We start from the raw sequence: 26111 nt of genomic DNA, 5'->3' as shown, positions 1-26111 counted from the left end.
ACCAAGATTTGTCTTGCCTTTGTGCTTTTGCAGTACATAAATTCTCAGTGTTCTGTGCTTAGCTTCCTGGATATGACTTACTATATTATCTTCAAATTCTTTAAAGACATGTGAATGCAGATCAACATTTTGCTCATGAGGGAACTAAAATCACAATGCAGAAGTAATTTCAAAGATGATCATTTGGTTTTGCAAAAGAACCATATGCTCCAGATTAACTCAAGTTTAGACAAAATGTATTGGAACATTTCCAGGAGCTGTCAGCAAATTTTTGTAATGACCCAATTGCTGGGCAAGTTTAATGTAAGTTGGTATGGGATATTATTGTAGAATTTTTGCAGGATCGACCACACCAAGAGATCCCAAGTAAAAGAGCCAGACTTTGAGAGTTGGGCAACTCAGTGCAAGAAATTTTAAACAAATGTAGTGCTGTTAATCCTGCACCATATTTTCTCTAAGCTTGGTTATATTTGCTTTGTTTAAGGTTTAAGATGAAAAGGCTTAAGGGTGAAAAATCTTTCAGCAAAATTACCTTGGGGATAGAAGAAAATTATTCCAGTAAAATACGAAATGCAATCACAAAAATATTTCAAATCAATCCAGATGTATGTCCCTCTTATAAGACTCTTAAAGTGAAAAATTTCAGAGCAGAAATTATAGACAAAATATGTCGACAGAAAATTAATTAACTCCAGGAAGAAAGGCCATGTGATTAGCTATTCGTCCAGAGTGGATTAAACCAAAGAAAAAATGAAATGTTTGTTATCCTCACTCTGCCAACTGTCACAGAGAAGGAGAGGTTAGATGCATCTGCTTCAAATATTGGGGTATTATAGGGACAGGTAGAATATCATAAGGCTTCATGAAAGAACAACGTTCTAGGCTTTCATGAATGGAACAAAGTTCATGGTATCCTATTGGCTACTGTAAGCAAAGGCCACCTTGATCCTCTGTAATATGTGTCTCAGAGAGAAGCAAGGACTGGGGAGTTGCAGCAGAAGGTAGCTTTGCTCTACCTGATGTGATTCAGAATTCTTTGGACTGCGGAGCCCCTTCTGCAGCCTGTTTTGGGATGCTGGGTGGAGGCAAGGAGAGGAAAGAAGAAGCTAGACTTGTGATGGCCACCCGCGTGAGCATAGTCTGTGTTTATGACTGACATGACTAAGCACCCCCAGTTGTGAAAGGCGCTACAAGTTAACCAGTGGTAGACAGTATTAGGTAACCAGTATTAGCAGCCAGCATCATCAGTGCTCAGCCAGTGGTTGGAGGCTAATTAATTATTGAGATTTGATCTAACCAATAGACACCCTTTCCTGGGTTGGCCATGTGTAACAGTGACTCTACTTATTAAGAATTATTTTTTATAATTTATTATAATTTATTATAAATTAAGAATTATCAAACCTGTACCGGCACATTGGGGAACTCTGTTTTCAGGATGCTGTCCCCTCCCTGAGCATCCTTTGTCATTTGTTCAATGGCAAAGACTATCCCTTTACTTGCTTATATGCCACCACAACACTTAGAGCTGCATTTCCATGAGATAAGGTAGGACTGGGCTGACTCATGATTGGAGCTGGGGTGTTGGCAAAGGGACTCTTGGAGTCAGTGCCCTTAATACAGGTGGTTATTGAATGTCTCTGAGTCCTGTTCAATCTATTCAAATTCTCTCTGTAATTCTTCCCCAAAGTCTCAGGTTTACCCCAAAATGAGATGTCCTGTGGTATTTATTGCTGCTGTATCTCCAGGGATGGCTGCTGCATTTCAGTGATAATGAAATAATTCCTTTGTATTATTTTCTAATCTGTTGAAACATATGAAACTTAAATATACCACTGTTCTAACTGTCTACCTGCTTTATTAGAAGTGACTGATTCAGTCCTACATCCATGTAAAAATATCCCGTGCACATGATATATATACAAACACTTAGTTTTACTACAGATGCTGTTTCAGAGAAGCTGGTGTGTTTTCTTGGTGTCATTCTCACAGCTGTAAATCTGTAACTCTGTCAGCTGCATGTTTCACAGTTATCTCAGCCTAGCTGGGAAGGAACAGAGAAAAAAGGATAAGGAAATATGAGTGTGCTTTGGATTTGTTCCTATATTTATTTTGAGCCCCATTTTGTACCTGATCAGGCTGCAAAATCACATTTTGACTTAGTACAGGAGGTAACAGGCCTCTGTTAAGGTTCCATCAAAAACAGGTCAGAGGTTCAAACAAAAAGCAATGAGTCCCAGGCTGCCTGTAGTTATAAAAGGTATTCACAGATCTCTAGTATTCCAAATGTTTTAAAGTTTTTAGTGATATCTTGGACCTTCCCTTACAGCAAAACAAACCATTTGAATGTTAAGTACAACAGTTCATATGTTCATTCTAAACATAATGTAATTGCTGATATGTTAATAACTAGTATTTTGGGAAAGAATATTTGAAATGTGTAGATACAATGAAATGTGTGGAGCAGTCTGCCAAAGATAACGGTCAAACACCCAGACTAAACCACCAGACATTTGCAAAACAATAAAGATAAGAACCATGAGAAAACCTTTCAGCTTGACTACAGTACAAACCTGGGGTGGGGGTGGGGGATAGTCCCAGTAAGGATTACAAGGCCAGTACCTGTGCAGGTCTGGCAAGATGCATGCCCTCATCTGTGGTTCAGCTATAGTCAGGGATATCCTGCTTGGATTCCTGTTTTCAAAGAGCAGGAGAAACAGAAGTTGGGAGATCCTGAAGCCACTGGAATCTATATGTTCCTCTACGCATGATATGACCTCTGCATGCCATCTGGTACACATTTCTCTCCTGGAGTCAAATATACTACTTCTGCAAAGGGTGGAGAACTGGGTTCCACTTTTCTAACCTGGTTTCCCACTCCTTCTGTCCAAATCTGTTGGACTTACAGAAAAGGCTTCTGCAGAGAGCCAGCTTGTTCCTCCACTTTTCCCTTCTCAACTCTGGCTAAGCACATCCCTTATTATATGGCATGGAAAGGAGGCAAGGGTGAGGATGGCTTTTTCCACTATACATGCCTGCACAGATGCAGACTTATATAGCATGCAGAATTTTAAAACCTGCCCTTTATTCCTTTGGCTTCCATATCTGAGGGTAAAAAAGAATACTTACTGCTCAGTGCTCCATTAGGTATTAACCAGGAATGTAACTATTTCTGTATTTCCTTTGTCCAAAGGTATAGCAGGAAGTCATCAAGTATATATGAAAACAAATCTGAGACATCAAATGTGGAAGCATCTAACAATAAAAACAGGAATTCCAGTCCCAGCACAAGACAAAAGAGAGGTAGGAGTTCCAAGACACAGCTTTTTGCTTCCAGTGGGTAATATTTTTATTTTTGCACACTCATTTCTGGAGTTTGATGAGGATACTTTAAAAGTATGTTGTTCAAACCCAACATCAGAAAAAAACAGTGCTATAAAGCTGAGTGACTGTGCCATGAAACTTCCTGAACACCAGTTTAGGATTTTTTAAGTGTGAGTTTTGATGCATTACAGTGCTCTTTATACAACTTGTGTTTTTAAAAAATAGAATTTGGGGGACGATAGCGTGCATATTTTAACCTCCTATATCCTGGCGAAGTTAGTTTCTAGTCATATTTAATTTTAAGACTATGGACTTTACTAATTTTTTTTGCCTCTTCTGTGTATAGGTTCCCCTCTAGTGTATAGTAAATAAATACACATGCGGTCACAGAAAGTCCCTCCATTATTTGAGGGCATTAATAAAATAGATACATTCTATACAATGTAGGGTAAAATGAACACTAAAAAGAAACTGGATCTCATCTGGTACTAGCAGGAACAGAAAATATTTCAACAGCAGTTTCTCTTTTAGGTGGTATTTTGAAATGTTAGAACAAAGGCTTTTATAATAGAAAAAAGAAAATTGTGAGGTCTGAAGAGATTAATGTCCAAATTAGGCTTGAAGTAACAGCAGGCCCCTGTATAAATAGAGATGGTAAAAAAAAAAAAAAAAAAGTGGAATACTTGTTCCATTGAAAAATAGGCTATTCACCAAATGATTTTTTATTGCAATGTTTTCATTCTGGGGAGAAAGTTAAGGATTCTTCATTAAAAAATCCAATGTTAAAAACCTGTTTCAGTAAAATTTCCTTTTTTATAAATATAAACTTTTTTTAAATTAAACAAGTTGAAAAGCAGACTTTCATTTGAAATTCATAAACCCTCATTTCAAAATAAACAGGAAAATTATTAATGTTTTTTAACTGATCCAGTGTGAGAACTGGGATCACCCTATGTGCTGATTTTCATTCTTCTGTCTTCTGCTTTCCCATGACCAGTTGCTCAGTGCTCTCGCTGTAATTCCTGCTAGCTCAGCTGAAAGCCTCCTCATCCTCCGGTATGTGGTTGCTCCTGCAGAGCTGAGCAGTGTGTCACCGTTTTGTGATTCAGGGTGTGCCTGTGCATCCTAGGCTGCAAAACACGCTGTGCAGAGAGCCAGCGGAAGAGCTATCCGGCTCTCGATGCCCCACTGAGACTTTTTGTGTCCTTTGAGGCATCTCTAGCTGGGACTCTGCAGTGTTAAAAATGTACAGTTAGGTCCTGCTTTCAAAGGTATAGAGGAATCCTGCTGCAGCCCTCTGGGGAGGGCATGGCTGTGCTAGCACGGAGGACACAGGCAGCGTGGTCTGGTGCTCTGCCAAAACTGTCTCTCTTGTGCCACCTAGTGACTGTAATACTCCCAATAGCTATGTAGTTAATGTGAACACAGATCATTTTGAAATACTGTTTTCTATGATACAGAGAGGGAGGACACTACTGGCAAGCTATTTCAGTCTCATTATTTTTATGGATAACTGCCTGTGACTGAGTTATCTACATATAAACCAGTTTTGTGTGGACCTGATTGGTAGATTCACTGACTTGAAGCTATATGGGAGCCAAGTCCTGCAGGAACCTCTGGAATGACTCCACAGTTGTCTTGGGAATGTTGTCCCACGCTTTAACTACCTTCACAGTAAAAAAGTGTTTTTCATGGTTTTTTAATGGAATTTTCCATATTTCAGTTTGTGCCCATTGCCTCTCTCATTCTGTCACTGGGCTCCACTGAGAAGTGTCTGGCTTCATCTTCTTTACTTGATAAGATCCCTCTGAGCCTTTTCTTCTCCAAGGTGAACAATCCTAGCTCTCTCACTCTTTATTCATGTCAGCTACTGCAATCCCTTAATCATCTTCATGGCCTTTCACTGGATTCACTCACATATCTCCATGTGTCTCTTGTCCTGGGAGGCCAGAGCAGGACACAGCACTCCAGGTGTCTCGGCATCATCTCCCTGGACCTGCTGGCGAGGCTCTGCCGAATGCAGCCCAGGATGCTGTTGGTCTTCTTTGCCACAAGTACCCATTGCAGGCTCGTTTTCAACCTGTTGCCCATGAGGGCCTAGTCCTTATTGTGTTTGGAAATGGTTTCCAGGGTTATTTGGTATCCTGCAGAATGAAGGATAAAACTTGAAATAACTCAGGTGGAGACAACATGTCTCTAGAGAATAGTGTCTAATGATTGGCTGGTGCTGAGAAGCTGTTGGGCTTAAGAAATCCTAAGGGGTCTCTCGGTGAAATGATATAGTAGCATAGCTGAAGAACTAACATACAAACCCATCCCCTCCACATATGCACTGTTGTACTTGCTGCATGACTGATAGCGAAATACTATGGATTTTCTTGCTTTATGCAAGCAGAAAGTAAATGTATTTTATTCACCAGTTTCTGGATTCTTTAAAAGCTACAGTATCATTAAAAGGTTGCCTCACACTGGGAGCAGACATGGCAGGGAATGGCCCTTAGGCCAACACATGCAGTCTGAAAGCCAAATGCTTCCCAGTGCACCTGTGGGCAGGTGCCCCACTGCTGAAACCACTGCTTAGTAGTGGTTCCTCAGCAGGTGCACCTGCCTGGCCCAAAGCTGGTGTCAGGCCACCAGGTAGGAGGAGCTGAACCCCACCAAAACAATACTTCTGTATTGTTAAAAATCTGTTCACCTCACACCCACCTAAGCATGCAGGCATCTCAACTCCTGGATTATCTTGGCTGCAAATCAGGAAGTGATGGGATGCGCTTTCCTTTGGAAGCACAGCTTGTCTGTCTGTTGCTTGTCTTTCAGGGTGGATTCACTGTCTCTTCATGCTCCCTTTGTACTTCTGGTCTTTATTTGTCCCTCTAATGATTTTCACTTGGCTGTGTATGAAATAAAGAGGAATAAAAAGCTGTTGGTTAAATCCTAAGGCACAGAACCAGGCAGCCAACACACAGCTTTTTTTCTGCTCCTTTGCCATATAGCTTCTGTGTGTTACCTGCCTGCACAAAGAAAGGGGCAGATGCAGAATTTGGCAGGAATGCGTGGATATGGGGGGTTGATCTAGGTCCACCTGTTTCCTGCACTGTGAGTAACTGAGTATCTTTCAAACCCAAAGTCTCAGGTCCTAGATCCATCTGTGATTTATCTCTATAAGGGCAACTGTCAGGCAGCATGGCTGGCTTATCCATGTGTGAGCCTGGCATGTAAGCTTTGCTGGCATGGCAATCCTTATATCCCAGCAAATCATGAGAGCAAATGCATGACTATATGGCAGCTTCGGAGGCTGTTAGAAAGACTTCAGCAGGTAAGGCTGAGAGCATATCAGCCACAGAGCTGATGATGGGGGCTCTTCAGTGCTGGTACTGGATAGCAAAAGCGGGACTGCTCGCAACACCTTCTGTCTGTACATGTCCTGCACTGCAAGAATTCTTCTCTTATTTCTCCCTACAACCTTGCTGTTCCAACCACAGTGTTTTCATACTAAAAGACACTAGATCCTTTTTAATGAGCTTGCTGCTAAGCTGTATTTTCCTTTGATGAGAGCTACATCCCTTCACCTGTTTTTCTTTGGTTTTGTTTTGTTGTTGTTGTTCTCCATTAAAACTCAGTGAGCCAAACTCAACCCAGGGGCTCTGTTTGGCTCATTTGGTTTAACCACCCTGACCCCATATCACCTTTCTGATTGATTAGCTCTTGCTCAGGCTTGAACTGAATCAAAATTTATTTGTTTATGTATTTTCAGTTGTCATCTAGTGCTAACCTTTCCTTTCCCGTAAGCTGAACAGCTGACCCTTCCTTCCTTATTTCTCTTCCCTCTCCCTCTCTCTCCTAGTTGATGCTTCCACCAGCCTTAACCTTGAGCGCACAGCGCTTGCTAGAAAGCGATTCACATTGCAAGGTCTTTCCAACCGCAGAGCTCCACCCAAAGGTAAAATCACCCCACACAGCATTTGGTCTCTGGCCATCTGTCTCCTGCACTCCCACAGTGTTCTCTCCATACCATAGTGCCATCCATCACTATTTCCTAAAATGCTGCCGCATCTCATCAATGCTCTTGTATGATGCACACACATGGCTTCTCTTCTCAAAGACGCTGTTAACAAAAATTGCTCCCATGGCATTGTTGGCAAGGCACCTTTGAGATGACTGGGTGGGTCTTTTACTGATGCACAGTGCAAATAGCATTTATTTCCAGTTTCTCTCAAGGGCCAAAGTGTGAACTTGTTTTAAACCACCAACCTAACTTCTTTCAGCGATTTACTGACTTGAAGGGAAGTAAACAACATCTCTGTGTTGAGCTACATGAGGTTTTCATGTGTTAAATTGTTCATTGGTTGGACCTCTCTGTTTTTTCACATGTTGCTCAGCCATGGCCTAATGGTTACACTGGAGAACCAGAATTCAGAAGATCTGGGGTTTATTGTCATTTCTACTTAGTTATATGACACCGTAAAATGGTGTGTTTGGAGTTTTTGCACATAAAGATTTAGAAGATACTTAATATCCACCAGTAGAGAGCATTGCATGTTCCTGTGATGGCTGTACAAGGAAGAGACTTCAGAGGAAAGGAAGAAATGTGAATAGAAATTAAATTGAATAACTATTTACAAATACTTTCTGGAAAGATAATAGAATTACTCTTTTTATAGTTATTATATGGCTTTTCTTCTGTCTGATAAATGATATTTCTTATGTGAGACAAAGGGTTAGAGCATTAAAAGAGAAAGAAGCAAGATGAAAGAATAAAAAAAGAAATACAGAAGCATTAAATTAGAGTGTTATAAAGTAGATGAGAATACACCAAGAGCCAGTGCAGCCATAAGATTCTGGGTGCAAGGTTAAGGCTGCACTTGGTAGTAAGATCAAAGAGGGACAAACCAGTTCAATATTCTGAATACAAAAAGGGAGTGGTTTTCAGATCCTGTGACTTGGGGACATTACAAAATACAGATTTCAGAAATGCAAGATAATGTAATTTGAGTGAGTTTGGATTTACAATTTTGGTTTGGACCTCTTTTGGTCTTTTATCTGAATTTTTCTTATCATGTGAAATGTCTTGCATTGTATTCAGTGTTCCAGAGAGCAAAGCACTGTTCAGAAGAGTTCGTACCCCCTAATCTGTAAGCACTCTCAGCTCAAGTCTTGCTGGGCCTGGTTACTTGAGATTCCTGTGAAACACCTCCATTACACAGTGTCCCATTTCACTTTGTTATGCTGTTCAGTTACTAATCTGGTCCTGGCGTAGAGGAAATGAGTTGGCAAATAGGCTGGATGATTTGCAGAGTATGGTCATTTCTGCACGGAGTGACAACACAAAGCCAAATTGGCACTATATGGACTGGCTGTTGTTAAGGCAGATCAGAAACTGTGAGAAGGTAACAGGGAAATTATTGCAATAAGCTTGTCCTGCTCTTGACTCCTTTGAGGATTCATTACTGGCTGTGGCAGGAGATGGTATACTGAGCTGAGCATGCTTTGGTTCAGACCCGCTGTGTCTGTTCATGTCCAGAATACATGGAATAAAAGAGAAGATTTAAACTATAAAATAACAAGAATAACCAGAGGGAAAAAAAGATTGCCTGATAGATATCTACTGGTAGTGGAGTATGGATGCTCAAAGCATTGCTGAAATGTCTGCCCAGGCTGGACGTGATGGAGTAGAAAATATTTTATATAAGCACCTTGGCATGTTGGACAAAGAAATGCTAGAAGAGAAATTTTACCATCTTGCACATCATCAGTGCAGAGACCCCCAAGGCAGCTATACCAGAACTGGCACCAAGGTGTATGAAAGCTCACACTCGTAGCACTCTGTATCTTCCCACCCTTGGGTCAGCGTTAGCTGTCCTGGTTTGCAGAGCTAAGTTCATATTTCTTGGAGTTGTCACAGGGTCTCTAAGAGCTGCATGATGTGGTGTAAATGTAACTCAACACCTTAATTATAAAATGAAATTTTCTTTGTATTTTAATGAGGGCAGCTGCAGCAACCTAAGCTTGGAGTCATCCACTGTAATTACCACTGAGACCAGAGTTTAACTTCTTCTTTCCCCTTTTTGGGGACGTGTGAATAGGGATGTACTTGAATATATCTGCTTTTATGAGTAAATTGAGAAGGAAGTGCATTGGCACATACAGAATTTACAGCCTTTTTACAGCGGCCATTCTACGGTTAAAATTGCACTGAGATTTTAAGGAGCTAGTATGGTTTCCTGACTTTTTGGCATAATAAGATATTATAGGAATTGCAGTTTAACCAATCACATTAATTTCAGCTCCACTGGAAACATATAGTGAATGTGACATTTACTAGGCAGAAATAAGACAAAGTAAAGAGGAATGTTGTGTAACTGAACATTAAAATAAGGAAATGTGAAGATGAGGGATGGTAAAGAATTTTAAGATTGCTCGTAAGGAAATCTTTACAGTAGTATAGTTTTGCAGAGGATATTTAAACCCAAAATATAAAATCACCTGAAACTTATTTTACTCCAGTGCTGTATGTCGGTTTACCATGGGGGGCGGGGGGGACATGACACCAAAAAAAAAAAAAAAGAGAGAGAAAGGAAGATAAATATGGTAAGAGAAAGGAGACAATTGGAATAGAAAAGGCCCTCTGAATCACAGGCACCATCTCAGGACATCTGGGCTAAGATTCCACAAAGCACGTAAGCATGTGCTACAAAGAGTTTTGTGTCAAATACCTCTTCATCTGTCCCAGGATTTTTTTCAGTGAAAATAGAAAAAACTTTAATATTTATATAAATATTTCTTTAATATTTTTAAAAATCAAACCACGCAATTCGCAAATAGTTTTTGAGAAATCTGAAAACCTTGAACAGAATATTTAGAGCCATGTCTAATACCATTTTCAATTGAGGTTGTGCCCTGGTAGAGTTAAATGTTCAAGTACCATAGTGAAACCAAGATGTGAAGCACATGAATAGCTTTACTCATATCTCAGTGGAAAATACTCGCTTGACTAACACAGCACATGTGCTTAGAATGTTTTCAGCAGAAGAGACTAAAAAGTTAATCCTGAAATATTTGTAAGCAAGAAACTTTTTCTCCCAGGTGGTGCTGCTGTACGCGGTAGGTGCAAGAAGTGTACTGATGTGCTTGTAGATGTGTAGACACAATCTCTTAAGAGCTGTGTAATGACATTGAATTGTTTTGAAACATTGGGTACTCTCTGAAACTAGCCGACAGTTCCTTTATTATGAAATATTTTGAGTCAAAAATGCTACTCAGTGAAATCTGGGGAAGCTGTGTCTTCACTCCTGAGTGGACTTTGAGAAAAGACAGGATCCGAATTGGAATAAATGCAAAAAAAAAAAAAAGCTCTGTTGCCTTCACTTTCTCCAAGCTGATCTACACCGCTTTACCACATCCCAGGTAAGAATGGAGGCTCAGAGAGTGCTTTCAGGCATTCACACAGTTAATTTCTAGAAATTACAAATGTGAACTTCAAACCATTCCTGTTTGGTTTTCAGTGTATTTCAGTAATCACAGAATGATCAGTTCCATGTCTAAAATAATCCAAACCTCACCTGTAGACACACACACCATTCTAACCATCATGCTCATCTCCCTGTGTTTTGTAGCTGTACTTAGACACTAGTTGGTTGCTAAAATATTAATTGGCGTAAGTCTCTTTTCTGAAGTATTAAAATTGGTGCAATTGGAATTGCTTTGAAAATAAGTTCATATAAACTCTTTTCATTTTGTTGAGGGTATTTTTCCTGGCTGTTTTAGAGGAGCAACCTACTTTTTATTTACCCTTTTCTAGCTGCTGCTTTGCTTTGGACATCTTTTACCCTCAGTGCTTATTAACCTCTAATCCTGCCCTGCATTGCGTCTGTCTATTCTCCCAGATCCAGAATCTAAGGAAAGAGAAGTTACCCGTCGCTTTTCCCTAGCTTCCTCCATCAGCACCACAGTTAATGCTTCTGCTGTGACCAAAGGTATTGTCATACTGCTTGCTTAGCTACCCTTCTCCCTTCCTGCTGACTGATACATATACTGCCAAATGCTGTTCACAGAGTGAGTGCATCAGGCTCAAATTTTATAAATGCAAGAGGTTCCAGTAGAAGAAGTGTCAGGACCAGTGTAACACCTGCAGGGAGGCAGGCCATGACATTCTGAATGTCTATCAAGGTGTGCTGCCAGTGCACACAGTGACTTTTCTCAGTTTCTCTGCAATAGGCTTTAAAGAGTGGTGCTAATTTCCATGGAAACTATCTTAACTTTTGACTGATGTGGGATTAGGTTTTCCAACTTCTCCCTTGTTCAGATTAACTGCAATTCAATAGAAATTATTTCTCCATTTCCTTGAAGCTGTTCAGGAATTTTGTTTTCAAGGAGAGAAGCTTCTCACTTCATAGCAGATATCAGATGGTAAGAAAGCCTGAAATCAAGCCAAAAATGGAGTAGCAGTAGATGCCAGCTTTAAGCATATTGAGCATAACCACAGTTCTGATTAGAAATTGTGTTTGCAAGGACATTTTTAGGCATGTGTAATGGAGCTAAGTGCCCAGACTGCATTGAACTCTATGCAGTTTATCTGGGAATTTATCAGTTTTATTTTTGAGCTGTAATTATTTTGAAAAAAAGGCACTTTTACAAAATCTACTTTAAGTTACTGCACTATTGCCTACATTTAAACTCAAAAGCAATCCATGGGATTGTAGGCATCTATGCCTACATGTCAGAGTTACTTTCGATAATAGAACATATGGTCTTACATCAAATTCTGAATATACTGTCCTTTGGCAGTTCCTGGAATGAAATGGAGGAACTGAATTGCATGTTTAAGATTTGCAGGGCAATTCACAAGCCAAAATAGAAGGAAAAATAGTTGAATTCATTTGTATAAAAATATTTGCTATATATTTGTCAGGAAGAAGTTTGCACAGTGTTTAGTGTATTCTAAATAGTTGTGAAGGATATAAACCATATCCTTCACAGTGCAATGAGGCGGTCATGAAACGAGATCGTGGTGGGGTTTATTGGCAGAGGAGGGATGTGATATTACCACTACCTACAAATGTTTCTTTGCCAACTTCTTTAGACCGTAACACTGAAACATCACCAGGTAGAAATGATTGGCATAGAATAGGAGAAGACATTCTCATAGCTTTCTGTCCTTGGCAACAACTTCAGACATACATGATCAGTTACTAAGTTACAGAAGACACAATTATTTCCTAATATTTATTAGCAAAGCTGGGGAACACAGAAAGAAGCATATATGCGCAAAGAGAAAGGGCATACAAGGGTTGTTCTTTAGTGTGGTTTATCAAAGACAGCATGTGTGAATTACATTGAAATTCAAACTTTGTTACAGTTTCATGTAAAAAAATCCTGTCCAAAGATCCTGTCCACCATAAGACTGTTGGCAATTTCTTGGAATGCTCAGAAAACTGTTTTTCTAATGATTTTGAATACAAAGGGGGGTGGGGGTGGGAAATCAGTGATTTTCAATTAAGTGTTTTATTTACAGCATCTGCTTTAAGAAAATATTTCAGTTTAAAAAAGAACTGAAGCCTGAGTCTTGTCTCAGCATCAGCCAAATGCAGGTCTAGCTGGAGCGTTTGGATCATCACATGCAAGACATACTGCTGCATGCTGATCCTCGCTGCTAACAGTTCAGCTCCATCACATCACCAGTCCTCCACATGTGGAGTCAGGATACAGGAGGAGGACCTGTGACAGATGTCCTCCACTTCGGTGGGGCATAAGCGCTGGCTTTTGTGGGCTCTTCCCTGCCAGCCTCATAGGTAGAAAGCTGAGATTGTGACTCAGTCTGGGCAAGAGTGAGAGAAAACATTCGTGAAACCTGATTGGAAACAGATACACTTAGTTACTGTCCACTGCCTTGTAAAAAGGGGTCTGTTTCCTGTCCACATCACAGAAGTGTTAATCTTCACCACCTAGAATTTAGGGGTTGGTCATTCTTGTAGGTGTAATGGAAAGTATTAGGCAGGTAGTGTTTCTAGGAAATGGGAAAGCAAGTTTCGCCTTTAACAGTATTTACAGCCTTATGACTCTGCAAACTTCACACAGGTCCCCTTGTTCCTGCAGTTAAAGTCAAGAGACATGAAATAAAGAGTGACCCAACTCCCCTGGGGTTTGAAGGTATGAGTGTTTCCATCCTGCATGAAAACCTGTTTGGCAATCTTTTGATATTATTCACTGGATTCACATCTCATCACTGCTAGCAGACAACACTGGCGTCCATTAGGGGCTTGGTGTCAGTTATCTGTTTAACTGTGCTAAACACAGCTTGTCACCCCCTTGCCTGTCCCCTGCACTCATATTATATTTACTAACTTTCACCTAGGGATGGGCCTAAAATAAAACCTTAATTCTCTGCCTGTTTGGGGAAGTAATGTCCAGAATATCATCTGGATCTGGACTTTCTGCCTGGCTTTTACCTCACTCCATAGAGTGCAGCAGCAGGGAGCCAAGGGGCAACTTTTCACTTTCACCTGCAGTCTGGTTGCTTGCATCCATCTTCCCTTGTTAGTGTCTGTTTCTAAGAGAAGCAGCAGCCACGTGCGTGAAGACTTCAGAAGAGGCTAGACTACATTAATATCCATTTAAGGTGCAGTGTTTCATTTCAGCCAAGCAGAATTTCTACCTATTTCTTGCAGCAGATTCATCAATAATCTGCTTTTTTAATCTGCTTTTGGTATTGTTTAATAAACAATACCAAAGAGTTCAGCCACTGGAAGATCAATGGCTTCCATTGTCAGCTTTCCCCTTTACATGAGCATTTGCCATCATGTGTTGCCTTGTGGGGCACAGGCAGCCGCGTACCCCTCCTGCAGGACAGGGAGGAGAGAGATACAGGCTGAGGAATCCTGTCTTAGGATTGCGTTGATTGCACAAAACCTTGGTAGAAAGGGCAGGGGGCCAGATCAGTGATGGAATCAGTGACATATCAGAGCTATCTTCTATGTCTCTCTCAGCAGAAGAGAAGACTGGAACAGAGAGGTTGGAAGAAACAATTCAGAGACAGCAGAGGGAATAGCAGTTTTGCTGTTTGCAGAGTATGTCCTTTTGCCAGTGACCACAGCACTACATTTTGAATCATCCTGGTAGCAAGTACCAGAGTTTCCCAGACTGTGCTGTTTATATCTCACTTTCGTCACTGTCAGATACTTCTGATCCAGCAAACTGCGGCTGCAGAGGTAGGGAGTATTTCAAGGCGCAAATACTGTCCATAGGACAGAGCTGAGTTGATCCTTACTAGTTAAAACATGGTCCTACAGCACAACATCCCTCACCAGACTGAGTGGGAAACAATGAACATTAGCATCCCTTTACCAGGAGATATTGCTACTGTTGCCAGGGCTCTGACAGAGCTAATAACACAAAGGATTTGATGTACTTGGATAAAAACTTCCCCCACAAAATTGCATTGCATTCATCAAGAGTGAAATCATTCATTTCTGGCTGGACAGGAGAGAGTCCCTGGTCCCGTTTCATTGCTGTATGGATGGGCATCAAAACCATATACCATCACCTACAGAATGATTTGAAATGCTGCAAGGAAACTATGTTAAAAATGTGTAGGGAAGCTGTAGTGAAATAGAACACTGCACTGTCCACCCAGCAATAATTTTCCTTAATTAACATCAATATTTCTGTTTGATTCACTTGGCTGTTTGTTGTCCTTCTCAGACTTAGTTTTTTCTGTGGAATGCTGCTGTCTTTTCACTCATTTGTGCTGGTCACGTGTCTCCTCTTTTATAACTGTTGGACCCCAGTCCACCTGTTTGTTAAAGGGACTACCAGTTGCAGTAGGTGATACAGGAATTCACTTCGTACTGGTTGTCTGGTCACTGTTTCACCCTGAAGACACAAATTGTACTTCCTGTCACAGATGCTTTTGAGAACACCATATTGGCCCAGACTAAATGTAATACCGGTTCCAACATGAGACCCGTACCTAATCTGCCTTCACAGACAGGTAAACAAAATTAAAACATTTATCATCTCCAATTTGAGAAGGTAAATATAATTTATGATAATACTTACTCTCTTTCACTTGAAGAGATTTTTCTTTTTTAATGAAGCATTATTCCTGTGAAAGCAATGAAGAACAAGCTTGGATCACTAGCAGGAAGTGAAACAATGTCCTGGATTGTGGTTTTCTGTAAGTCAGGCACAGCTGAAAATAATTATCTATTGATGTCAGAGAGCTCACTATTTGATCTGTGTTATTTTGTAGCTTGAATTAGGTACATAATACTTCGGCTATTTCTTAGTCTCTGAAATTAGAATAGCAATTTCTATGGAAAAGGAAGGCTGATGCATGTATTTGTAAGGAATCCTTGCTGTTCAGGTTTCTGCCTTGGATGCTTTCTACAGATGACAGCCGCAAAAGATAGCTGCAACTTTGTCTAAGCAGAAAAGAGATATATTCTTGTTTTGTTTTTTGTAGCCCAACCTGTGAATTTGAACTAAAATTGCTGTAATGTTTGGAGCTAGATAGCATCAATGTATTCTTGTACATTTAGACAGTTGCTGGTATTTTGCTGGTGTGATTCAGCTGATACTGATACAGAATATGGGATTCATTTCTATATGCTGCATGCTCTGTAACTGAAATTGCCTTTTCCGTCTTAAAACTCTGTTGGTATAGACCTTGGCAGGGACTCTCACAACCTAGCACAATGAATAGCTCTTCAGAGGCTAGTTTTCAACTTGAAAAGTTCAGATGACCTAACGATACCTGTAGGGTTATAACTGGGGATGATGGTTTGCTGGAAGAAGGTCACTGTCTCTCTTGTAACTGAATTGGGCATTTGGGGCAGTCACAGCCCCACTGTAAGAGAAGGGAGAAGAGGCTGCAGAACTGCATGACCACAAGTTGCACCAATCAGTGCCTGTAACAGGGAGGATGTGCATGGGGAGGGATTAAATAAATTTATTAATAATCCTATTTCTCTCAGATCAGATCACTTTACTGCCTGAACTGCGTGGCTTGAGTGTTGTATTGTCTCAGGCCAGGTTTTACTGTGGGTTATGAGTGCTAGGTTGTGCATAATCCCACTGCATGAGCCTTGTTGTCAGAGCACTGCTTTGCCTTGTCAAAAGCAACGGCCCACAGACTGTAAACAACTTGATTCAGCATCTGCTTAGCTTGAGTCCCTGTGAATCAGCTAATGCACAGCAGGTGCATTAAGTAGGAAGGCACATTGATTTGACTGCCTCCATTCAGTTTATAATCTGTTAAGGCTATTAAGGTTTCCTCCTGGCTGGAGTGTAATCACTCCTGTCAGAAAAGGGACAGGTATCAAGTGTAAAGGAAAGTGCAGATTATGATTGCCATCTGTATAGAAGAGGCTGAGTTACTTTTCCATCATGGGAGCCTCAGGCAGCCTAAATTTCCCTCAAGACACATCCTCTGGATATGCCTTTGTAGGTAAAGAGACTGGCTGTTGTGCTTGGGCTGGAAATCTGTCATTAAGTCCCTTCCACTGGACTGGGGTGTTTTTGGGTTCAAATCATGCAAGAAGACTGCCAACAGGAGAAATTAATGAGATCTTCTCTACCTACTACCAAGGTCTGGTTGTCTTTGTGCCTTGTTGTTCACTCTGCCCCTTCCCTGCACTTCCAGCCTGCCCAGGGTATAGTCTTGTAAGTTGCTGAGGTGGCAATATCACCTTAGGGTGACAAGGAGACAAGAAGTCAACCAAAATTCAATGACTTCAGACTTCAATTTATACGTAAACATGTGGAGGTAAGCTGGAAACTGAATGAGCGTGGCCTTCTGAAAATCATGTCAGCAAAAGTTATCATTTGCTATGGTGCTTGCTCCACAGAAATATTCCTGCTGCTGGCTTTTTGTACCTCCTGAAGAGATTTAGCAATGCTAAAAGCTCAAGGTATTGATGGGCATGCACACTGCGGCCACCTATCTTCACTCCCACAAATGACAGCAAGTCGTACAGGTTTTTAGAGACAGAATAATGGTTGCAACTTAATTTTAATGGCAAAATCAGGGAACAAGCTCTAAAAAGGCACAAGCAATTCAGTAAGTGGAATAGTGGGAAGTGAAGTCAAAATTTATTTTTAAAAGACTGAGTCTGAAAGAGGCTAATGACTGATAGCTAACTCTTTTTGTTTTACTTCCTTTGAAAAGGTTGGCCCAGCAGGCAAATGCCGTCTCTAGACACATTTGAGGATTTTGAAGCCATCCCCTCCAGCACAGATGAACTTTCCAACTCTTCTGACTTGGAGGAAGAGACCAACCCTAACAATGTAATTCCTTTTTCAAATTACACTGCCCTTTCCCAGTGTAGCCTCCTCTTCTCCAAAGATCATAATTTTACCTGCAAAGTTTGGGGTTATACCAGCCCTAAATTCATGGATGTGTGGGAATAAAGAAGATGGAAACTCATCTGGAGTGTTGGGAGATTATTCCAAGACTGCTTTGTGGATCAGGACCATAAAAACTCACCCCTACTTGTAAGCTGTAGCTTTACTTGTTACTGAAGTGAGGGAATACTCTCAGCCTTTAAAAAAGTAATTTCAGACTTTTTGAGGTAACAAGACCTGGTGTCACAAACCCAATTTCTATATCAGAATAACGGCTGGCTGGTTAATTCTAAAACCTGAATGCACAGCACAGTTCAGTCCCAGGTTTGAATAACATATAACCTGAGCATGATAAAAAAGAAGAAAAGTGACTCAATTCCCTACAGAAGAAATCTGCCAGCTTGAAATGCCCAATTCAGTATTTAACTAAACTCGCACTTTCTTGCACAGTGTTCTTTCATCCATAGTGACTGTATTTCTGGTGCACAATTTCATTCCTTTTAGGGGACCAATCTTTTTCGGGTAGAAGGCAGTTTTGACAGCTGTTTCCCGGATTCTTTTACACTCGAGGATGGAGATTTAGTGCAGTTTGTGCAGGAAGGAGAGAATGGTCAATGGTAAGTACAGAAGAGAGACAGAATCTTACAGGTAGAACAGCCATAACTTTCTGGAAAAGATGGAAAATATTCCGAAGAATGTTAAAGCCTCTTGAAAATCAATCCAAATCCATTCATCCCATTGACCAAAATATGAAAGAGGCAGTTGGAGGCATGAACATACAAGCAGCTTTTGTTAATTTCACTTGGTTGGTTTTCATCCCAAATGCTTGTGACATGAGGCTTAAGAGGATGGAAATTTGCGTAAAGGAAACAGAGGAGAATGTTTGGGCTTTTGACACCTTTAGCCAGCTGTCAAGGCAGCACCTTCCCATAGCATACATCAGTAAAATCCCCGTGCCTTCCACTGAGCTGCAGCAGTGAACCAGAGAGCATTTTTAGCCCCAAAGGCGTAGATATAACATGTGGCTGACAAAGTGGAATGAATCTGTTCCCCTTGAGCTCACTTATGTTTTGCTGTATTTATTCTCTCTTGCTGACAAGTGAGTGTTAGGAACAGACCTGGCTGGACATCTGAATTCTCCTTCCATGGGTAATTTGGAGGAAGAAGATCTGATCTCCTTGAAGTGCCCATGCAGTCAGACCCTTCACTCAGAAATGACATGCAGCTGAGATGGGAACAAGTGCCGTAGGGTGAAGTAGGTGGGAAATGAGCTAAAGCCATACACCCTGGATGGAATTTACAGCAAAGGGAATGGCTAATATGAAAGATTCATTTTCTTCAGCTCTAAATTTGTCCGAGGGTCTCAAACACAGGCCATGGCCACTGGTTCCTTGTCATATAGTCTTTTTGCAAGTGAGCTTGCTCTGGGATATGGGGTCACCACATGAAACTGCTGAAACTGAAGTCACTGGCTACCTGTAGGACTGCCCAGGTCCTCTGCCTTCTTCCTTAGTTTAGGAAATAGCTGCCCAACGTGCACCTCGAAGAAATACAATCAAGGGAAAGGGAATCTAGGGAAATTCAATGACTGTTCTCTGAATTTCAGGTTAGTGAAGAAACTCGTCTCGGAGAAAAGTGACTGGGTTCCTGCCAGTATATTGCAGCCAGCAGAGGGGGACAGTAACAACATAATTAAGAACAGCAATGCAGGTAACAGAGAAAATGTGTTACTGGCATTTGTTTTCTCTCTTTTTTTTTTTTGTTTGGTTTTTTTTTTTTGGTTTTTTGGGTTTTTTTTTGTTGGTATGCTAAAGAAGAATGTGAATAAACAGTGCCTTCAGTGTATGTCCATGCTGCAGTCTCTGGTGATGCAGCTCAGCTAGCCTGAAATTTGATGATGTGAGTGTCAGAGATAGTTAGTCAGAGCAGTTTACTTGGCATGGTTTAATTGTTTTTCCTTTCCTGGGCAGAATTTGATCTCCTAGCAATTTCTGAGGCTACCAGTACCAGGCTGGCTACTTTACAGCTAGCCCAAGTGTGTCATATGGTAGGGTATGTTATAACTGCAGGATAGCTTTCACCTTGACATGGGTAGTTTCTGGATTTAGATTAGTATCAGGACTGTGGTTCAGGTCTAGGTTTGAAACCAAAATCTCATGAACCATTATGGGTTTCATCATATTTCACTGCTGCTCCAAAAGCTGGAGGAAGGGCTGCTCTGGTGAGTGTTCAGCCAAATCAGCACTAAAAGTCATCCTTTCTTCAGCTTTGGTTCTGACCTAACACTCAAACAGGTTGCACTGGAAAAGCTGAATCTCAACAACTCAGATCAAAGGTTTACAATTTTAGATTCATTTTTGCCACTCCTTAAATATAATTTACCAAAATGTGTCCTGCTTTTCTTCCACTAACAGAAAAAAGCAAAATCTGGCATAGCCATTCCCATGGGAACCGTGATTGAGCGCTACTAGCATTTTATTCTGATTTACGTGTTTCTTTTAATTTTAGTTTTGGGTTGATTTGGGGTTTTATTTTTTGTCAGTTTGTTAAAGTGGAAAAAAACATTTCTGAAAGTTAACCAGGATTCTTTGCTGTGCTTTAGAGGGAGTTTGGTAATTGCTGCTCCTTCACCTCCACACCAGGTCTTTACCTTCAGTGCCTAACTGTGTCTTTTCATTTCTTTGGCATGTCTAATGCTTCAAAAGAAAAATAAAGCCATACACACATTACAGTTAGTTATATGCCAAAATAGCCTCCCTTTCCTTTAGTGAAGGAATTAGGAGAGCAGTAGAATTGTGATTTTTTTTTTTTTTTATTTCATGTTTTTAACAATAAACCTCAAGACTGTAGATGGGACATCCTTTAGACAAATTATAGTGACAATGCCCATGTCTTCCTTTTCAGACATGTACAATGATTCCTGCAGTACAGCCTCAGTAGAGTCAGACACCAAGGAGAGCGAGGTGGCCAAAAGCTTCCCAGCAGAACAGAGGGCTGGCAGCTGAACAGCAGGACCAGCCTTCCTCAGGACCTCGTCCATCTCTCTTTAATTTTGGGTGGACACTGGATCAAAGTTGCCTTTCTCGCAAGCTCTGAGGTTCATCATTCACTAAAACGTTATCGGCATGAACAGATGAGAACTGTGCTGTCCACCTGGCAAGCTGGGAAACACAACCTTAAAATGAGCATTAAACATCCAAAAAGGATCAAAACCCATTCTCAGTATTAGAGGAGAAAAATCTTTCTCACATTGATTATCAAACTGTTTCAGAAGATGTGGCCTAAATTAGGTCAACAGCAGAGCTGAAGAGTTACTATGCACGCACCTTTTGGCAACTTCGCTTGAACACCAAGTTATGCAGAGGGGCACATGCATGGTGATGAGTTCTTGCTCTACCATGGGGTCGCCTGGTGGTTTTTCTATTTGCTGGCCTCTGGCTGTGCCTTCCCCATCCTCCTTAATTCCAGCTGATACATCACAAATGTGCCCTTTTTGCTGATGGTCAACACCAAAACCATCCGATTTTAGGGTGGTTGTGTAAGGAAACTTCTGACTTGGACCATCAGAGAGGTTTCGTGCAGCAATGATATGACTACTTCTGGAACGGCACAGCAAATGACCTGCTGCATAGAGAATCGTGTTGGATTGATACAAATAGCAACTCCTGGCTATGAGATCGAGGTGCAGGGCTTAGGGAAGCAAAGATGTGTAACAGCTACTGTGACAAAGAACATTTTGAACTCTTTACAATATGTCATTCCCCTCTCCCCTCTGCAGTCTGTGATTGCTGGATCACAATCCTTTGCATTTGGTGCCGAGAATTCAATTGAATGCCATTTTATGTCATATGTTTGAGTAGACTGCATGCTTTCTTTGTGCGCTGCGCTATGGAGTAGATACGTTTCATCCCCCATTTGGAATACACTTAAGCATTGCAAATAGGCAGTGAGCATTAGATGCTCCAGTGAGTGGATAGATTGTTGTTGTTAAATACTTCTTTCCAGGACATTTGATTAAAGGACTACCAAATCTCTGCCACATAAGGCTGTAATGTATAATATAAAATGATCACAGATGTTATATTATTCTTCTATAAGCCATTAGCTCATTTAGAGCAGCTGTTAAAGCATGAAGGGATTTTGATGGTAATTGGGTCTTAGGTCCCACAAAAGCTGCTAATACTTTAGTAAAGATAAGTATTGACTCAGAGTTGTATACAGGCAAAAATCAGCCTGGTAAAAATTACCCTAGAAGGTCAAGAGTGAGTGATTGGCTTTCACTATTAGTTATTTTTGGTTTAACACTGAGACTAGTGGTGCTCTATGTAAATAACAAAGGGGACGAAAGCGCTAAAAATAGAGATGACGCAAAACCAAAACCCACTCTTCAGTATCTGAGCCTCTGAGCAAATAGTAGGAGTCAGTATCATTACTATTATTTTTGCAGGGACCTGAATGTTTTTCCCTGTGTCTCTGTGGAGGCTGGCATTGCAAATATCTTAGTGTATGAGGTCAGGATAGCTGTGAAGAAGGTAGATAGTCCCATCCAAGAAAAAGCCTTAGAGTAGGTAAAAGGTTTATTCAGATTTTGTTTGCCTGTGAAGTCTTATTGGTTAATTATTAGTTGTACTGTGGTGGTGAATTCCCATGGTGCTTCTAACCCTTAATATCTAAACTCTGTGATTTCTGACATTGTTTTTCATGACTGAAGGACTTGAGAGTTCTGTACCTTTTTGGAAGCTAATTTTGTCCTACAGATGTAAGATCTTGTCTGTTTTGTGCTGGTTATTTACCTTAAAAATGACATGTAGCCTCTCAGGAACATCAATCCTATTAGTCTACTGTAGTCATGAACATCTTGAGGGAAGAATTGATTCCTTTCAGTCCCCTAAGGAAATATGCAGTGATGTTTTCTTGCAGTGCAATTACTTTATCATCTCCCCAAAATGAGTTCATTTTGGTTTCTGTATTACTTTGTGTATTTTTTGCATGGCCTGATAACAGTGCTTCTGTCTACACCTGCCCTAAGCATAGAAGAGGAAAGGGGTAGAGCTTTGATTGCACATTGATAAAATATAGTAAGCTTGTGTATGTGTGTGAGAGAGAAAGATAGGGGAAGGGTTACCATGGGTATATGAAACTGCCAAAACTAGGATTTGTAACATTGCTGACAAACAGAAGGATGCAAACCTGCACTTTGGAGTTTTTTTACAGGAATCTCATTCTAATGGTGTGAAATGGCAGTGGGAAGGCTCTGTTTGAACAGGAAATGGAAAATCAGGTATTGTCGGTCCATTTCCTACCTCTGCTGTGTGCAGGGTGACAGTGTGCTAGTCCTGTATCCCTGGTGCCTCAATATCTTCCTAAAACTGGAAAAAAATTGGAGCTATTGGATTTCCCCTGTGGTGAATTATGATGCTAAATTTTAGCATGTGTTTGAAAATTGGGGACCCTCCAGGGGAAAGCAAAGCATTCAACCTCATATGTCCTGCTGTACCCTCCATGAGTGTCAGTAGTGGCATCCTGTGAGGCAGCCTAGAGCTCGAACAGGGAAGATGATTGCTACAGAAGTGTATCCTGTCACCCAACTCACCATGTCGTCATGTCAACTGCAAAGGTATGGGCTGGATTATAACAATTTTCCTCCCTGCTTTGCGCTTGAAAACAGTTTGGGGTTTGGCTTTAATTTTGGGGGGGGTTGTTTGTTTTTTTTTGGTTTTGGGGGGGGGTGTTGGTTTTTTCTTATTTTTTTTTCCACCTCCCAAAATCTTGTGTTTTATCCTGTTGGACCAAAGTTTGAGTCACTTCTGCACCATGAATATCCTGATGATGACAAGTAACTCACTGCTCTATGGCTGTGGGCAGCAGTGGCACAGCAGTCTGGCTCTCAGTGGTCTTTGGTAGCTGGTTGTATCACAGCTATCCTTGGACACTGCTGAACCTGAGCAGGGAGCCCACAACCACTAGTTGTGTCTTTAACCTTCCTGCAGTGCCAGTGAGCCAAGGGCTGTTTCTGCCTGTTTGTGTCTCCACGTTCCAAGCCCAGACGATACTGCAACCAAGGCAGCTGCTGCTGGGGAGAAACCAGAGCCCTTTGCCTGGCTGATACCTGTGGTGCAGATGTCAGTGAGACAGTGTCACACTGCTGGCTTTGCGTTTTTAAAGAATGAAGTTCGATGACAGATCAGGCTGCTGGCAAGTCTGAGAACAGCCAACAAAAAGTAACCTTCTGGCTTCGCTGAAGAGACAAAACAGGGTTTGATTTTTTTTTTTTCCTTTTAAATTAGTAGATGGGATAGTCTTTTAATTACTGTATTTCTGTCAAGCAAGGTGATAATTAAGGGAATGACTCTCCATGTACCGTCTAGAATATGATTTGGTGATGTCTAGCAAGACTAATGTGTACTTTATTCTATATGTAGGTCTTTGACACCATAATTTTTAGGTAGATAGACCTAAAAATCATAGTTTTCAAATGTGGATTTCATTTCAGTGTTGTTTGTAGAAGATAGAGTGAACAGAAAGTCATTTAAAAGTAATGGTTGCCACTAAGTTTCAGTTGTAGAAGAGACAAGGTCCAAGGTGTATCTCTGCTGTAGCAGCACTCATGGTTGAGCATTGTTCCCTTGCTGCTTGACCCCTGAGTCCGTGCCTGCTGCCTGGCTGTTCTCTCTGGGTCGGACTAGCGAGACCTGCCCTCTTGGCTGAGGTTTTGACTTGGATTTCCTTCCTCTGCTCTGCTGCCATCTTCTGTGAAACTTTTAAAACTTCACAACCTCAAAACTCTGCTCAGCTGGGTGTAGACTCCTTCCTTACAGACGGTAATGACAAACAGGTAGATGGGCAGCTGCCGTGATACACAGGTCTTGCTTTTAGTAAGCCACGCTAAACTCTAATGAGGCCTGACCCTCTCTTCCTCTCACGTCTAACCCCACTGCGTGGAGAATCAGACCAATGGTCATTGTCTTGATCCTAAATGGCTGTGGCCAAACCACATCTGAACACTGGCTTTTCTTGCCAGTGACAGCAAAGCTGTGCGTGTGTCTTATATTCTGGTTGTGTATGTGATGGAAAGCCATTTTATTATTCATAATTTTCTTAGACTCTTGAGATTTCAAACAGGATTGGGTGTGAGGAAGGCCATGTGCTTCCTTTCCAAAAATACTCAGACTTCAAATATATATATGATTAGAAATATATAATAATAATAAAAAAAGAGCCAAATTGTCTATTTCTTGTTGCAGCTCGAGCTGAAATAGCTGCTAAGATTTCTTCTCCTCAGCTAAGTGTTTTTTTCTTACATCTTTTCATGCTGTTGATAATGATGTATTTGTATATTGTGACCGATGAGAGATAATCAGACAGGGAAAGAGCACAGAATAACCTGTCCTTTTTCCCAGTCAAGACAGAATGTATGAGTTTATTACAAGAAAAAATTGTGCAAATGAACTTCCTGTAATTAGGCCATTCTGACCTGTGTAGAACCACAGTTTGTTTGAAATTTATAAAAATTATAACTAGCACAAAACGTTGTGGTTGGTGTCTCTATCTGAAGTAAAAAGTCACATGAGCTTGCTTTCTATTCAAAATAAAGGAGTGTCAGTAAAGGCACATCATCATGGCTGAAAAAAGCCCACACATCTGTCCAATTTAACTTTATTTGACACCATATGTCCAACACATATGTCACAAAAGGCACAGTGGTTTTTTTCTGTTACCCATCTCCCTTAGTCATGTTCCTGAATCCCTGGGACTCTTAGGAGAGTGCAAAGATTCACACAGCTCGGTGTTACACATGCTAATGTTGCAGCCAGAAGGCAAGGAGGTTGTAGGATAACTTATAAGATCTCTGCATGCCTTTGGCTACCAGTGTTTTATTAGGGAGTGCTAATTGACCCAAATGCGTGTTGTGGATCATGTAGAAGGACAAGCAGGTAAAAATGGAAATGTAAAACCACAATGCAAATAGAGAAAAATAAATTGAAACGAATTTCCTCCAATATCCAGATTTCTGGGGGCAAACATCCCTTCACTAGAGTTTTCAAATCATGGGCCTTATCATGTTACTGCAGTGCAATATTGGTATGAGAAAATGAAGAATTAGGACCACACCAGATCCCAGGTGTGGGGCTTGCTCTGTTCCCCACACCAAGCAGTCCCCATGGCAAAGGCCCAGGGCTGGAAATCCAGCTGCACACATGAGCGGGTGTAACGCTCTCCGGTTGCAGATCTCTGGTGCGCAGCTACATGTGCCAGGACCTGCCTGTGCAGTGCCTGTCCCAGCTTGGTGTGGTTTGCAGGGGGCACTTCACAGGACATAGGTGGGGCATTGCTATTTGCCAAGGAGTGTGTTCAAACGCAACACTAATGGTGAGTCACCACAGCTGATCCACCTTCTACAAGCTTAGCCCCTGGAGCAGGGGCTGAACCAGACAGCAAAGGCTGCT

At 41.1% G+C, this 26111-nt stretch overlaps 1 protein-coding gene across 8 annotated transcripts in view; it reads left to right on the top strand.

The window, feature by feature from the left end:
• The window catches only part of MCF2L2 (MCF.2 cell line derived transforming sequence-like 2), a 183876-nt gene extending 158679 nt beyond the window's left edge, over positions 1-25197 (top strand). For 5 of the 8 annotated variants that reach the window (XM_030494555.1, XM_030494558.1, XM_030494556.1 and 2 more), the window contains 9 exons: positions 3194-3303; positions 7169-7264; positions 11208-11297; positions 13399-13470; positions 15224-15310; positions 17489-17607; positions 18169-18281; positions 19271-19374; positions 20569-25197. In XM_030494555.1, the coding sequence (XP_030350415.1) occupies positions 3194-3303; positions 7169-7264; positions 11208-11297; positions 13399-13470; positions 15224-15310; positions 17489-17607; positions 18169-18281; positions 19271-19374; positions 20569-20669 (892 nt within the window). In that variant the 3' untranslated portion in view covers positions 20670-25197. The remainder of the gene's footprint in view (positions 1-3193; positions 3304-7168; positions 7265-11207; positions 11298-13398; positions 13471-15223; positions 15311-17488; positions 17608-18168; positions 18282-19270; positions 19375-20568) is intronic. The other 3 variants (XM_030494557.1, XM_030494561.1, XM_030494559.1) reach the window with 3 other exon arrangements.
• The last annotated feature ends 914 nt before the right edge of the window (positions 25198-26111 follow it).

The sequence above is a fragment of the Strigops habroptila genome, chromosome 8, assembly GCF_004027225.2.
Source record: "Strigops habroptila isolate Jane chromosome 8, bStrHab1.2.pri, whole genome shotgun sequence".
NCBI lineage: Eukaryota > Metazoa > Chordata > Aves > Psittaciformes > Psittacidae > Strigops > Strigops habroptila.
Note: the sequence above shows the minus strand (reverse complement) of the source record. Positions and strands in the feature narration are given on the sequence as shown.